The sequence below is a fragment of the Polyodon spathula genome, unplaced genomic scaffold (assembly GCF_017654505.1).
Source record: "Polyodon spathula isolate WHYD16114869_AA unplaced genomic scaffold, ASM1765450v1 scaffolds_67, whole genome shotgun sequence".
Taxonomy (NCBI): Eukaryota; Metazoa; Chordata; class Actinopteri; order Acipenseriformes; family Polyodontidae; genus Polyodon; species Polyodon spathula.
Genome location: NW_024471561.1, coordinates 103,016 through 118,909, shown reverse-complemented (window position 1 = coordinate 118,909; position 15,894 = coordinate 103,016). Strand labels below are relative to the sequence as shown.

The window sequence follows — 15,894 nt, the reverse complement described above, 5'->3', positions numbered from 1 at the left end:
TGCTGAGCGTGTCTGAAGCATTGCACTTTATCACATCCCCATACTGCTGAGCGTGTCTGAAGCATTGCCCTTTATCACATCCCCATACTGCTGAGCGTGTCTGAAGCATTGCACTTTATCACATCCCCACACTGCTGAGCGTGTCTGAAGCATTGCACTTTATCACATCCCCATACTGCTGAGCGTGTCTGAAGCATTCACTTTATCACATCCCCATTGCTGAGCGTGTCTGAAGCATTGCACTTTATCACATCCCCATACTGCTGAGCGTGTCTGAAGCATTGCACTTTATCACATCCCCACACTGCTGAGCGTGTCTGAAGCATTGCACTTTATCACATCCCCACCCTGCTGAGCATGTCTGAAGCATTGCACTTTATCACATGGATCCTCGCACTTTAACTGTTCTGAGCATGTCTGAAGCATTGCTGTTCTGCTCTTTATCTGAGGTGTCTGAAGCATTGCTTTTATGTCCTCCCTGTGATGAGGTCGCACTGTATTCTGTGCAGGAGCGCCTGTCCTGGGCTGAAATCCGAGGAGCTCAGGGTCCTTTATTGGAGTCCTATTTACTGCTCTTTAGATCAGTGAACTGTGTTCTGCTGTTCTGACCAGGGCTGGGGCATCTGTTCCCTATGATGGATCAGTACACACCTCGCTCTTTAGAGGTGAGGTGTTCTGCTCAGTTCTGTTCTGTTCCCTATTGGATCCTCGCTCTTTAGAGGTGAGGTGTTCTGTGTTCTGCTCTGTTCTGTTCCCTATTGGATCCTCGCTCTTTAAAGGTGAGGTGTTCTGTGTTCTGATCTGTTCTGTTCCCTATTGGATCCTCGCTCTTTAAAGGTGAGGTGTTCTGTGTTCTGATCTGTTCTGTTCCCTATTGGATCCTCGCTCTTTAGAGGTGAGGTGTTCTGTGTTCTGATCTGTTCTTCTGTTCCCTATTGGATCCTCGCTCTTTAGAGGTGAGGTGTTCTGTGTTCTGATCTGTTCTGTTCCCTATTGGATCCTATCGCTCTTTAAAGGTGAGGTGTTCTGTGTTCTGATCTGTTCTGTTCCCTATTGGATCCTCGCTCTTTAAAGGTGAGGTGTTCTGTGTTCTGCTCTGTTCTGTTCTGTTCCCTATTGGATCCTCGCTCTTTAAAGGTGAGGTGTTCTGTGTTCTGATCTGTTCTGTTCCCTATTGGATCCTCGCTCTTTAGAGGTGAGGTGTTCTGTGTTCTGATCTGTTCTGTTCCCTATTGGATCCTCGCTCTTTAGAGGTGAGGTGTTCTGTGTTCTGCTCTGTTCTGTTCTGTTCCCTATTGGATCCTCGCTCTTTAGAGGTGAGGTGTTCTGTGTTCTGATCTGTTCTGTTCCCTATTGGATCCTCGCTCTTTAGAGGTGAGGTGTTCTGCGTTCTGTTCTGTTCTGTTCCCTATTGGATCCTCGCTCTTTAAAGGTGAGGTGTTCTGTGTTCTGATCTGTTCTGTTCCCTATTGGATCCTCGCTCTTTAAAGGTGAGGTGTTCTGTGTTCTGATCTGTTCTGTTCCCTATTGGATCCTCGCTCTTTAAAGGTGAGGTGTTCTGTGTTCTGATCTGTTCTGTTCTGTTCCCTATTGGATCCTCGCTCTTTAAAGGTGAGGTGTTCTGTGTTCTGATCTGTTCTGTTCTGTTCCCTATTGGATCCTCGCTCTTTAGAGGTGAGGTGTTCTGTGTTCTGATCTGTTCTGTTCTGTTCCCTACAGAGCATGTTGACAGCAACATGCTAAAATCTGTCCCCACGGAAATGATGGAAGACAAAATGACACTGCATACTGCCTGTCGGTATGGTAACCCCCCCGTGCCAGTGTGAGATATGCCAGGATGCCCACAAGGTGCAGTGCTGATAAGGCACGGCACAGCATGGAATTTAAAACATGTCACGGAGACAATGTGTCACGGTAAAGAAAGGGTGCGAGTGCCATGCCAGCGTGGTGTCACAGTGTCATGGAAACAAGCTATGTGTGTTGCACACATCAAACAAATGAGCAAATACTGTTCTTAAAAAGAGATAGATACAACATGATGATTAGCATGGAAAGTATTCAAGAAGCACATATTACAAACTCATGTGCATCATCTCTTTAAAGCACAGTTTTTCAATCCTGGTCCTGGGGAGCCCTGTGTCTGCTGGGTTTCATTCCAACTGAGCTCTCAATTACTCAACTAGACCCTTAATAGAACTGATCATTTGCTTAATTAAACCTTTTTAACTTGTTTCCAGCTCCTAAACAGTTGCAGATTACAAGTTAGCTATAACATTTTATAAGTAACTTGAACTCTGCAACTTTCTAGGAGCTGGAGCTGTAGTCACCCTAGAACCAAAAAACCAATGTGCTGTCTCAGTTAATGGGATTTTACCAGAGTAACCTGAGCTAAATAATGAATAGAAGATATTGTAGATCTTCATCACAAACATAAGGTGGCCAGTGAAAACAAGGATAATTATTCTAAGATATAATGCATGGATTGTAAAGGGCTGGCTAGCATTCCTCTAATGCTGTTAGGAAACACAGACGATTGCTGCTAAGCTGCCTACCTTGGATTTGGAAGCAATATGATACAGCAGCATGCTGGTACACATTGAGCATGCAATACACAACACTGGTAACTCAGACTTGAAATATGGCTTATCTCTCCATCAATCAAATTCATGCAGTATTCAATCACCTGTACACATCCTGTCAAGTGATTGGCTCACACACACTGCTGTGAATTATTTCATGCTAACCACATTCACATTGTGATTGCAAATTATAAGTCAAGCTCCCATTAGAATTTTTTAGTAGCAACTAGAGAACACCTACCCCAGGGGTGGCCAAGGCTGACCCCCCCACTCCTCGTCTTTGTTTCAACCCTGTTCTAGATTGTTTAATTGAACCAGTTAACCCTCCATCCAGACCCTGAAGTGTTGTATGATCTGACCTGTTAAACATGCAGTGGAACAGTGCTCCAGGACCGGGACTGGACACCTCTCTAATCTAGTCTTGCTTTTTGAATCATTGATGTTATACATAGGGTACTGATCCATAGAGCTGATATTGAAGTCTGAAATTCATGGTTATCACCATAGCAGGCTTGGGTTACATGTTTCTCAAGCAGCACGTTCTCAAACAAACATCTGAACTGACCTGAAGCTTGTTTCTCAGACCACCCAAGTGACCTGCAATGTGACATTAAAACCCACAGACCCACGACAACCACTGAATCCCACAAACCCACGACAGCCACTGAAACCCATAGACCCACAACAGCCACTGAAACCCACAGACACACAACAGCTATTGAAACTCACAGACCCACAGACCCACAAACCCACGACAGCCACTGAAACCCACAAACCCACAACAGCCACTGAAACCCACAAACCCACAACAGCCACTGAAACCCACAAACCCACAACAGCCACTGAAACCCACAAACCCACAACAGCCACTGAAACCCACAGACACACAACAGCCACTGAAACCCACAGACCCACGACAGCCACTGAAACCCACAGACACACAACAGCTATTGAAACTCAGACCCACAGACCCATGACAGCCACTGAAACCCATAGACCCACGACAGCCACTGAAACCCACAAACCCACAACAGCCACTGAAACCCACAGACACACAACAGCCACTGAAACCCACAGACCCACAGACAGCCACTGAATCCCACAAACCCACGACAGCCACTGAAACCTATAGACTCACGACAGCCACTGAAGCCCATAGACCCACGACAGCCACTGAAACCCACAGACACACAACAGCTATTGAAACTCACAGACCCACAGACCCACGACAACCACTGAAACCCACAAACCCACGACAGCCACTGAAGCCCACAGACCCACGACAGCCACTGAAACCCACAGACACACAACAGCTATTGAAACCCACAGACCCACGACAGCCACTGAAACCCACAGACACACAACAGCCACTGAAACCCACAGACCCACGACAGCCACTGAAACCCACAGACACACAACAGCTATTGAAACTCAGACCCACAGACCCATGACAGCCACTGAAACCCATAGACCCACGACAGCCACTGAAACCCACAAACCCACAACAGCCACTGAAACCCACAGACCCACGACAGCCACTGAAACCCCCAGACCCACGACAGCCACTGAAACCCACAGACACACAACAGCTATTGAAACCCACAAACCCACAACAGCCACTGAAACCCATAGACCCACGACAGCCACTGAAACCCACAGACCCACAACAGCCACTGAAACCCACAGACCCACAACAGCCCACTGAAACCCACAAACCCACAACAGCCACTGAAACCCACAGACCCACGACAGCCACTGAAACCCACAGACCCACAACAGCCACTGAAACCCACAGACCCACGACAGCCACTGAAACCCACAGACACACAACAGCTATTGAAACTCACAGACCCACAGACCCATGACAGCCACTGAAACCCATAGACCCACGACAGCCACTGAAACCCACAAACCCACGACAGCCACTGAAACCCACAAACCCACAACAGCCACTGAAACCCACAAACCCACAACAGCCACTGAAACCCACAAACCCACGACAGCCACTGAAACCCACAAACACACAACAGCTATTGAAACCCACAAACCCACAACAACCACTGAAACCCACAGACCCACGACAGCCACTGAAACCCACAGACCCATGACAACTATTGAAACTCACAGACAGCCATTGTACAACCTGCAAAATAAAACTTCTACTGTATGGAAGAGCACTGTTTGGGTGATGTGAAAAACTGAAGTTTGTCATTATTATCTTATGATTGTATGTACTGTAATATTTGGGAGCTTTATATTTCATTGGGACTTGACCTTAATGAAACCTAACACTAGAAAATCATCTGTGTTTTACAATCCAAAATCTTCCCTCCCTTAAAACACTTCACTTGCATTTGTTTATGTAAAGAAAAAAGCAGATCTAACCTCTTATCTGCCAGACCACAAGAAAATGCCTTCAAAGGAACTTGATTAATTTATTACACTGGAAAGAGACTTCCTGGGACCAGGAATTTGAAAGGACTGGCATTTTAAGGGTTAATAGGCAACAGCGACATCTAGTGGATAAAATGGACAATATACTTTGTTAATAGTCCTTTGACAGAGAAAAGAGGAAATTGATATGTCCAAAAAATATATATTTGTTGTTATTTTGTATTAAATCTAATACAATATAAATGTACATAGACATGAAATGTTCTTGTATGTGAAACCATAACACTGGGAGTAATATAGATTTATATTGGACAGCAGTCACATGTTTTATACAGTTATTTTACTGCAAATGTTTAGCTTGTGCCAAACGTGTATTTCATGCTGAAAATGAAAAACCTGTAATTAATTCCAAGACACTCAGAGTTATCTTACTACGAGCGCTTTGGTTTTTAAACATGCTTTCCTCAGTGCTTGTAAGAATGCTAAGTGAAGTGTGGTTGTATGGTATGTTAAAAATCATCTTGTTTGAAACTCACCTAACAGAGTCTGATGGAGGGTCTTTCGTCTTCTATATTGAATTAACCAATCCTAAGAGGCTGTGAAGAGCTTCTGATTGGTTATCCTAAATGCATTTAGCTTGTGTTCATGCTATTTTCTACATGCTGTCTTCTATCTAAGGGTGCTGTCTCACTCATCCAAGTCGTGATCAGAGGTTGCTAATAAGCTGCATCTACTGTAATTCAATTGGCGCACAGACTAAGCATATGATTCCTTCTCTAATAATGTTTGTTGAAATGTATATTAATCCAATTTATTATATATTCTGAATTCAAACATTGCATGAAAGCATTTTGGACTTATGTAAGCGTACGGTATGAATTCAGGTGTGACACACAACACTGAGTCTTAAATCTCCTTTCTACTCACATTAAGATAGACCACTAGTATTTAGGAATTCTACATTTTGTGTTGCTTGTCTGTGCTATAATACATTGATGTAGCTATACTTTTAAACCAGTGTCTGTGTTTGTTTTTGGTCTGTTACTACGCACTGTACTAATCAATCATCCAGTCTAATATTGTATCAATGTTAAATTTTCACCAGGATTGATGGATCTGAACTCAATGGATTTTACTCTAGAGTCCACTGTGTGTAATTATTGTGATTATTTCCATTTGGGGGCAATAACTGGAATACAAGTTCAAACTAAATTAGCAGTTTTCAGTTCCCATGATAACTCAATGAAGTAACTATCCGCTACAGTGCACTGTTCACTGATGGGCCCCCCTCCAAGCAAACAGTCTGGACCAGCATTCCAGTCCACTACATCCATGCCCCACACTGTCCTGCACAATTTCATTTTCAAACATTTATTCATCAGTTATTCAAATCAACGCGTTTATACATTCATTTTTATATAAGAAACACTGCCAATGTAAAAAAATACCATTTTAAAAGACGTGGAAAAGGGTAATAGAACTGAAGCAATCTCCTCTCTCAGGACTTACAGCTCTGATCCCCATCCCCCCCACCCCGTGCAGAAGCAGAGCGATGATCTAACTTGTCAATTCCTCTCTAGTGCAGAAGCAGAGTGATGATCTAACTTGTCAATTCCTCTCTAGTGCAGAAGCAGAGTGATGATCTAACTTGTCAATTCCTCTCTAGTGCAGAAGCAGAGTGATGATCTAACTTGTCAATTCCTCTCTAGTGCAGAAGCAGAGTGATGATCTAACTTGTCAATTCCTCTCTAAGTAAGCAGAATATTAAGTGTTTTGCAATATCGCTTCCAAAGTACAGTAGTTGCTGATTGTGATGATATATTTAGACCTCACTATGGTACTGGAATCCTCATATGATAGACAGGAACACAGAAGTCTTGTTCAATATCTGCTTCAAAGTACAGTAATTGTGATGACATAGTTTAGACTCATGTGTAAGAATAGCCAGGAAAACAGAATAAACATCCAGACAGACAGGCAATAGATAGATAGATAGATAGAGTGATGGATTGTGCATTCCTAACTGGAGGCTTTAGGACCCTGGGGGTAGGAGAGGTGCACTCCCTCTTGGTAAAGGTGGCTGTGCTGGGAGCAACTGAGACCAGCACTGAAGCGTCACTCATTTTAATTAATTAAAATAAATGGAAAGGTTGAAAACCTCCAGTTTAATGTTTAATACAAATAGAACCTTGTTTGAGGGACTATTTTTTCTCCAAAGCTGAAGGAAATATAAAGGCTAACATCACTATAATGAACCCTTCTTACAACGAACACCTGTTTTTAACAATCCTAACAGCAAGAACCCCTTTTATCAATGCAAATTAGTTCTAATAGAACGTACAGGATCGACCCGGATACAACGATCTCAGTCCTGACTGACACTGAACTTCCTCCAGTGCCAAGTGTGTTATTCGCTCAGTGAAAACAAAGACCATGGTTGACTAATTCAAAGAGAACGCTAATTCAAAGATGATCTATTGTAGTACGAATCATGCATGACGAATGCAATTGTTGCCTGTCAGTCATCTTCACACAAACAGCAACCAGGCAAGGGGCATGAGGAGCAATTTTTTGCTGTTTTGTCATTATTCTGATAAGAAAAATGCCAAACCCTATTATAGCGAACACCCTGATATAAGGAACATTTCTCCAGGTCCCATGAAGGGTTCGTTACAGTGAAGTTAGCCTGTATAACATCTTTTTTTTCGGGTGTTATCTTTACAAGCTGCTGTGTTGATTGCATGTGAGCGCAATACATGAAAACTCCCTGGTAAAGAACACATTTTAGACACTCCAACAGTATATATGATGGAGAGTTTAGACTTTTTTTTTTTTAACTGAGATATTCTCTGTATGCATTTTTAATGTCTCAAATTTGGGGTTTGCAATGGGATCTATAAACTGTAATTATGTAGCCTTTCCATGAAGCACCTGAAGAGAGCCGGCAGACCACAGATTGAGAAGCGCTGCTCTAGACCACACTCCAGCAACAGTGCAAGCCCTGTATCAAAGCAGAGTTTCAAGCAGAATGAGCCTGATGAAGACTGGCTTTCCTTTCATGTCCATGGCTATGCTGTCCTCAGTGGCCTGGCTGCTCCGAATGCACAGGCACTGGCCCGGTATCTATGGGAGAGAGAGCGCCTTGGCCAGCCGGCCCCAGAACCAGGACGTGGTGCAGGGGTTGGTGTAGTCACAGAGCGTCAGGAACCGCAGGATGCTGGGGAACTTCTTTTTCATGGGCTTGTACTTGACTGGGATCAGGCGTTTCGAGCGGGCACCTGTCAGGACACAGAGAACAAACTGCTGTAACGTCTACAGTATGATGGAGTTAGCCACTGTATTAGGAGACAAACACTAAGATATCTATACAATATACAGTATATATCCACTGTTCATATGTTTCATAAATGAAGGTAAATTAACTTATCCAGCCATAACGAATACAAAATGGTTCAACTGCTCAAAATGAGTAATTTCTGTCCCCTCTGTTACAGCTGCAATGGGGCAGAATTAAAGGTGAGGTCTTTGTGTGCCATTCATTTTCTTTGGGAATGTGTAGCCTACACACGCAGGGTTGACCCAGACCCGCTATTTACTGTGAGGGGTGTGTAATTCTCCACCTGCTTTACCTAATCAGTCTTATAAAACAGGTTGCTATTTTGACGCTGAGTGCGGCCGTGCTGAACATGCACATTACATGCCTTTTTGCGGTGGGATTTTCCTCTTTATAAATTCGGGCCTCTGTGCGGACTTTAACTGCCATGGATTGTCACTGAATTGTAAAGGTGAGGGGAGGATAACTTTTGTTTTGAAATGAAAAACATTAATGAATGGATTTGTTTATTACTAGCTGATAAATGCTTCTACAAAAGCAAATATGAGTACATATGAGAAAGCTTTTAGTCTGGCTCATAACGTCTCACCTGGGCAGAGGCTCAGGGCAAATTTGGTCTGGAAATCACATGCGTCACTGTCAAGGTAATCGTCTGAAATGATCACCACCATCCGCTTACACCTACAAGACAGAAACATAATCCTGGCTGTTATACTGCAAGGCCACATAAAACAGATCAGCGTCACACATTATCGAAGCAACTAAAAAACTATTTTAGACATGAAACTTACAAATAAGGGCATTTCAACAAGAGGAGAACACTCCTTTAAAAAGCTCTGTGAAAGAGGAGAGGGTTATTTTAGAGCTCTGTGAAAGAGGAGAGGATATTTTAGAGCTCTGTGAAAGAGGAGAGGGCTCTGTGAAAGAGATGAGAGATATTTTAGAGCTCTGTGAAAGAGGAGAGGGTTATTTTAGAGCTCTGTGAAAGAGGAGAGGGATATTTTAGAGCTCTGTGAAAGAGAAGAGAGCTATTTTAGAGCTCTGTGAAAGAGGAGGGATATTTTAGAGCTCTGTGAAAGAGGAGAGGGATATTGTACAGCTCTGTGAAAGAGGAGAGGGATATTTTAGAGCTCTGTGAAAGAGGAGAGCTATTTTAGAGCTCTGTGAAAGAGGATAGATATTTTAGAGCTCTGTGAAAGAGGAGAGAGATATTTTAGAGCTCTGTGAAAGAGGAGAGAGCTATTTTAGAGCTCTGTGAAAGAGAGGGATAGCTTCCCTTAAAAACTCCTCGAGCAACCACTCTCTCTCTCGCTATGTCTTGTACAATTCGAGACACCCTATCGCCTCAATATAAAATCATCGAGAAGCAGTCTTCTGAAGACAAGGGGGATATTTAGCATCCTGGGAAAGCTTCTGAGCTAGCACCAGAGCTCGAGTGAAAGGAGGAGACATCTTTCTCTCTCTAGCATCAACAACTCTCGAGACACCTATTATACCTGCTCTTCCTAAGATCGAAAGAGCGAGAGCCACGCAGTATTTTTTTCTCCTTGACGAGAATCTCGAGCTCTGTGAAAGAGGAGAGGGATATTTTAGAGCTCTGTGAAAGAGGAGAGGGATATTTTAGAGCTCTGTGAAAGAGAGAGAGAGCTCTGTGAGAGAGGAGAGGGATATTTTAGAGCTCTGTGAAAGAGGAGAGGGATATTTTAGAGCTATTTTAGAGCTCTGTGAAAGAGGAGAGATATTTTAGAGCTCTGTGAAAGAGGAGAGGGATATTTTAGAGCTCTGTGAAAGAGGAGAGAGAGCTATTTTAGAGCTCTGTGAAAGAGGAGAGATATATTTTAGAGCTCTGTGAAAGAGGAGAGAGATATTTTAGAGCTCTGTGAAAGAGGAGAGGGATATTTTAGAGCTCTGTGAAAGAGGAGAGGGATATTTTAGAGCTCTGTGAAAGAGAAGAGAGATATTTTAGAGCTCTGTGAAAGAGGAGAGGGATATTTTAGAGCTCTGTGAAAGAGGAGAGGGATATTGTACAGCTCTGTGAAAGAGGAGAGGGATATTTTAGAGCTCTGTGAAAGAGGAGGGGGATATTTTAGAGCTCTGTGAAAGAGAGGGAGAGAGATATTTTAGAGCTCTGTGAAAGAGGAGAGATATTTTAGAGCACTGTGAAAGAGGAGAGAGATATTTTAGAGCTCTGTGAAAGAGGAGAGAGCTCTGTGATATTTTAGAGCACTGTGAAAGAGGAGGGATATATTGTGAAAGAGAGGAGGGATAGAGCTCTGTGAAAGAGAGGAGAGAGCTATTTTAGAGCTCTGTGAAAGAGGAGAGAGCTCTGTGAAAGAGAGAATATAGCTATTTTAGAGCTCTGTGAAAGAGGAGAGGGTTATTTTAGAGCTCTGTGAAAGAGGAGAGGGATATTTTAGAGCTCTGTGAAAGAGGAGAGGGATATTTTAGAGCTCTGTGAAAGAAGAGAGGGATATTTTAGAGCTCTGTGAAAGAGAGAGAGCTCTTTAGAGCTCTAAAAGAGGGGAGCTATTTTAAACCTCTGTGAAAGACAGGACAGAGCTCTTTTAGAGCTCTGTAAAAGAGGAGAGCTCTTGTAGAGCTCTGTGAAAGACAGGATAGAGCTCTTTATAGTGCTCTGTGAAAGACAGGAGAGCTCACCTCTTTTCTATGAGTTCGCTGGTGATGCTCCACACACAGGTCCCAGGGAGCACGTCTCTGTCGAACACACAGAGCTTCAGCTTGCACTCTGTCTGCTCCAGCTGTCTGATCATCTCGTGGACAAAGTCGATATCCTTGTTGCAGTAGCAGATGAAAGCATCAAACAGCTCAGGCATGTGACCTGGGGACACATGAGTATCAGTGATAGAAAGGAATAGGAGATCGAGAAATCATTAACAATCACATTAAGAGATTTAAACACAAATGAGTGGGTGTAGTTACCATAACATCAGAATCCTGTAACTATATACGTAATATGTACTTTATACAGCTTATATAGTCATATATAGCTTCTATATATATATATATATATATATATATATACTTACTATATTATCTATATATGTCATTAAGTAAGGAAAGCTTGAAATTTAGTTCAAAGGCTTACTACTATTAGACCAAAGGTACCAAACACCTCCAGAGAAACAGTCTGTGTCTACCTGATTAGATCGTGTTTTTTGATAGGTAAAGCGTAATTAGTTACACATTTAAGAGTAAGTGGACAGTGTTACAGCACATAGTGACCTGAAGGTGCGCTGAACCCTTCTGCTTACCACACACAAACGCAGCTTGGATGTGCAAAATGGGGCACATATTCATTCATTATGAAGGAACCAAACAGGATAACAGGATCAACCAACAATCATTGGGTGCGGTTTTACAATGTTTAGTAAGGAATTTGTGAAAGGAGAGGGGAAGGGCAGAATGTTCCAGTACACCATTAGGTTGGGTCAGATGTCCGGGGCCATAAAGAGGGTAGAAGGAGAATTGGAATGTATGCTCAACCATGAAATGCTTGCTAGATCATAAAATCTAGTCTGAGATAAACATAACAAACGCAATGGAGGGGGCAATCAAGCCCTAAATGCAACATAACAAACGCCAATGGAGGCGTGCCCAATCAAAGCTTTCCCTACAGACCTTGACCTATCCATTGGTTTAATACGAGAGATCGGGGCCCAGGTTTAGGGGGTCAGGCACAAAGAAATGAAATTGTGTGCTGTTGTGCCAAATCCTGATAGGCAGCAAGGAATTTTGGTTGGAAACATATATAACCAATGTACATGCTTTTACCCCTGGCAGAACCAGCCCACAGGAGAATTACAATGGTTACTTGACTAAAGTGACCGTTATCTCTGGACGCCCCGAATACTCGCGTTTGATGGACCACTTGCCAATAAAACTTTGGATGCAACGATCAGCTGTTGATTGCATTTGTCTCTGATACATCTACCTGCACTTATTTTCACGAAATACAGTTACATACTCTATATAGTAGTGTATACAGTAATAAGCCATTCACCCTCTCCATGCACACACAAGTGACATACTCAGTACATATCCAGCTCACAATCACTGTCAGATCCCCACAGCTGTCCACCTCTGGGACCTGCACGGGCTGCTCTTGAAGCTGCGAACACTTACACGAGGGGTCATCATGATAGTGATCCCGTTCATTTCACAGGGTCTTTGGCACACAGTGTCCACCTCTGCGACGACCTGCAGGGAGATCTTGAAGTGCACTTCTTCTTGAGATACTTCTGCCACAGTCGTGCCTCTGTTAAAGAGCCGAGAGCATTTCATGCAGACACTGCTCTCACTAGTATATTTCCAACACACACACACACTGCAATGCCTCCAGTATTCCACCCACATGTCCACTGCTCCTACAAGTATCCCCCACACACTGCACTGCTCCTCCAGTATATACACACACACACTGCACTGCTCCTCCCGTATACCCACACACACTGCACTGCTCCAGCAGTATACACACACACACACTGCACTGCTCCTCCAATATACCCACACACTGCACTGCTCCTCCAGTACACCCACACACACTGCACTGCTCCTCATCGCATAAGTATACTCACCACTGCCCCTGACCCTCCTCCCCCATTTTATATCCACACACACTGAAACCTGCTCCTCCAGTATATTCACACACACACCCTGCACTGCTCCTCCAGTATATCCACACACCACTGCACTGCTCCTCCAGTATACCCACACACACACACTGCACTGCTCCTCCATTATATCCACACACACTGCACTGCTCCAGCAGTATACACACACATACACTGCACTGCTCCTCCAGTATACCCACACACACTGCACTGCTCCTCCAGTCTATCCCCCAGTTTCCTATCCACACACACACTGCACTGCTCCTCCAGTATATACACACACACACTGCACTGCTCCTCCAGTATATACACACACACTGCACTGCTCCTACAGTATATCCACACACAAATGACAACGCTCCTCCAGATATCCAAAAACATGCAACTGCTTCCTACAGTATATCACACACACTGACACTGCCACACAGTATATCCACACACCTGCACTGCCTCCTACCCGTATATCCACAACACACTGCCCACTGTCTCCAGTTATACACCCCACACATCTGCACGGCTTCCTCCAGATACCCACACTGCATGCTTCACCACAGTTATCCACACCCCCCCCCCCCCACACTGCCATGCCTACTACAGTAATCCACACACACACTGCCACTGCCTCCTCCAGTTATACCCACACATTCTGCCACCACTGCTCCTCAGTATACCCACACACCTGACACGCTCCAATCCAGTATATAAACCACAACACTGCAATCCCTTTTACTTCCTTACAGTATAAGACACACACAACTGCACTGCTCCTCCATTAGTATATCCAAACACTGCAGTGCTCTCCAGTAATCAACACACTTGCACTGCCTCCTCCCCCCCCCAGTATAATATACTCACACACTGCACTGCTCCTCCAGTATACTCACACACTGCACTGCTCCTCCAGTATACTCACACACTGCACTGCTCCTCCAGTATACTCACACACTGCACTGCTCCTCCAGTATACTCACACACTGCACTGCTCCTCCAGTATATACACACACACACTGCACTGCTCCTCCATTATATCCACACACACGCATTATCCTCCAGAGACCCACACACACTGCACTTGCTCCTGCAGTATATACAAACACTCACTGCCCTCCTGCAGTAGGATCCACACACAATGCATGATCCCAACGTCATCCACACATGCACTTCCCTACAGTATATCCACCACACACTGCGCTGCTCCTAAAGTATATCCACCACACTGCGCGCTCCTACGTCTCTCCACCACACTGCACTGCTCCTCCGCTCTCAGGTCTCTTATTTATATCCAACACTGCACTGCCTCCAGATACACACACACGCACGCTCCAGCACAGTATAACCACACACACTGCACTGCTCCTCCAGTATACTCACACACTGCACTGCTCCTCCAGTATACTCACACACTGCACTGCTCCTCCAGTATACTCACACACTGCACTGCTCCTCCAGTATACTCACACACTGCACTGCTCCTCCAGTATATACACACACACTGCACTGCTCCTACAGTATATCCACACACACACACTGCACTGTTCCTCCAGTATATCCACACACACACACTGCACTGCACTTTCATGGGTGCTTGTACGTTTTTCCTTCTGTTGAACGTATTGTTCAGAGTCCCAGTGGCTCACCCAGTAAACATTGCTGTGTGGAGCGCGGGGTGAGTTATTGCTGCTGATCTTGACTCAGCGCTCACAGGGAGTGCGGTACACTGTGTGTGTTCAGGGTAGCTCTCCTCATCACATTACTGCAACCCCTACTGGAAGCCAGAGCGGGGCTCAATGACAATGGCATTGTGGAATTCTTAATTAATTGCAATTAAAATTGCAGTTGTAGCATGACACACCTGTGGAACTGTAGTTCAAGCATGGTATATCTGTGGAATAGTATTTGTGATTGAATGGCACACCCGTGGATTGTATTGAAGCATGGCACACCTGTGGAACTGTATTTGTAATTGAAGCATGGCACACCTGCGGAACTGTATTTGTAATTGAAGCATGGCACACCTGTGGAACTGTATTTGTAATTGAAGCATGGCACACCTGTGGAACTGTATTTGTAATTGAAGCATGGCACACCTGTGGAACTGTATTTGTAATTGATGCATGGCACACCTGTGGAACTGTATTTGTAATTGAAGCATGGCACACCTGTGGAACTGTATTTGTAATTGAAGCATGGCACACCTGTGGAACTGTATTTGTAATTGATGCATGGCACACCTGTGGAACTGTATTTGTAATTGAAGCATGGCACACCTGTGGAACTGTATTTGTAATTGAAGCATGGCACACCTGTGGAACTGTATTTGTAATTGCCATATAATTGATTAACAGTTCAATTGCACACCTTTCCAAGCTTAATCATTCACAGTTCCACGTTGTGTTTTACATTAAGAGAACGTTCTTCTATTTTCAAATACTTTCAGTGACCTTGTTTGAGAAACATTCTAGGCTGTAGCATGCTTCTGTGTTGGTAACAGTGATTACTGCTTGATAGAATATGCATGTTAATGAGTGGAGCTATTTATGTTTCTTTATAGTGTGATTGTAATTATAACTGCAATTACAGTAGAATCATTGTAACGGTAATTGAACAATACCACAGTAATTGGAGTTGCAGTAAAAGCACACAGTGCTCCTGTAATTGTAATTGAACAATAGCACTGGAATTGGAGTTGCAACGCTGCTGTAATTGTAATTGCCCCGGGTCTGCTGGACGGTGCAATCAAACCCAGGCTGACCGGCACTACAAACCGCTATTTCAAGTGTTCTTCCCCCTGAGCTTCTGCAAAAGAGCCTCACTGTCACAGAAGGACCACACCACAGCTTCCTGTGGAGGATCTGAAACAGCTGAAAACTACATGAGAGGCCTGTTTCAATATTCGCATTGCAAAATAACCATGAGAAGTAACAGCAACACCACCATTAAAAAAATCGCCATTCGA

At 44.0% G+C, this 15,894-nt stretch overlaps 1 protein-coding gene across 1 annotated transcript; it reads right to left on the bottom strand.

Annotated features, from left to right (window-relative positions):
* Window positions 1-7,800: 7,800 nt before the first annotated feature.
* Window positions 7,801-11,170, bottom strand: LOC121307986 (myeloid differentiation primary response protein MyD88-like). The gene is made up of 3 exons (XM_041240273.1): window positions 10,966-11,170; window positions 8,897-8,988; window positions 7,801-8,251 (listed from the first exon to the last, which is right to left on the bottom strand). Exons 1-3 carry the CDS (start codon window positions 11,139-11,141, stop codon window positions 8,097-8,099), a joined length of 423 nt encoding a protein of 140 aa, XP_041096207.1. The 5' UTR covers window positions 11,142-11,170; the 3' UTR covers window positions 7,801-8,096.
* Window positions 11,171-15,894: the final 4,724 nt, after the last annotated feature.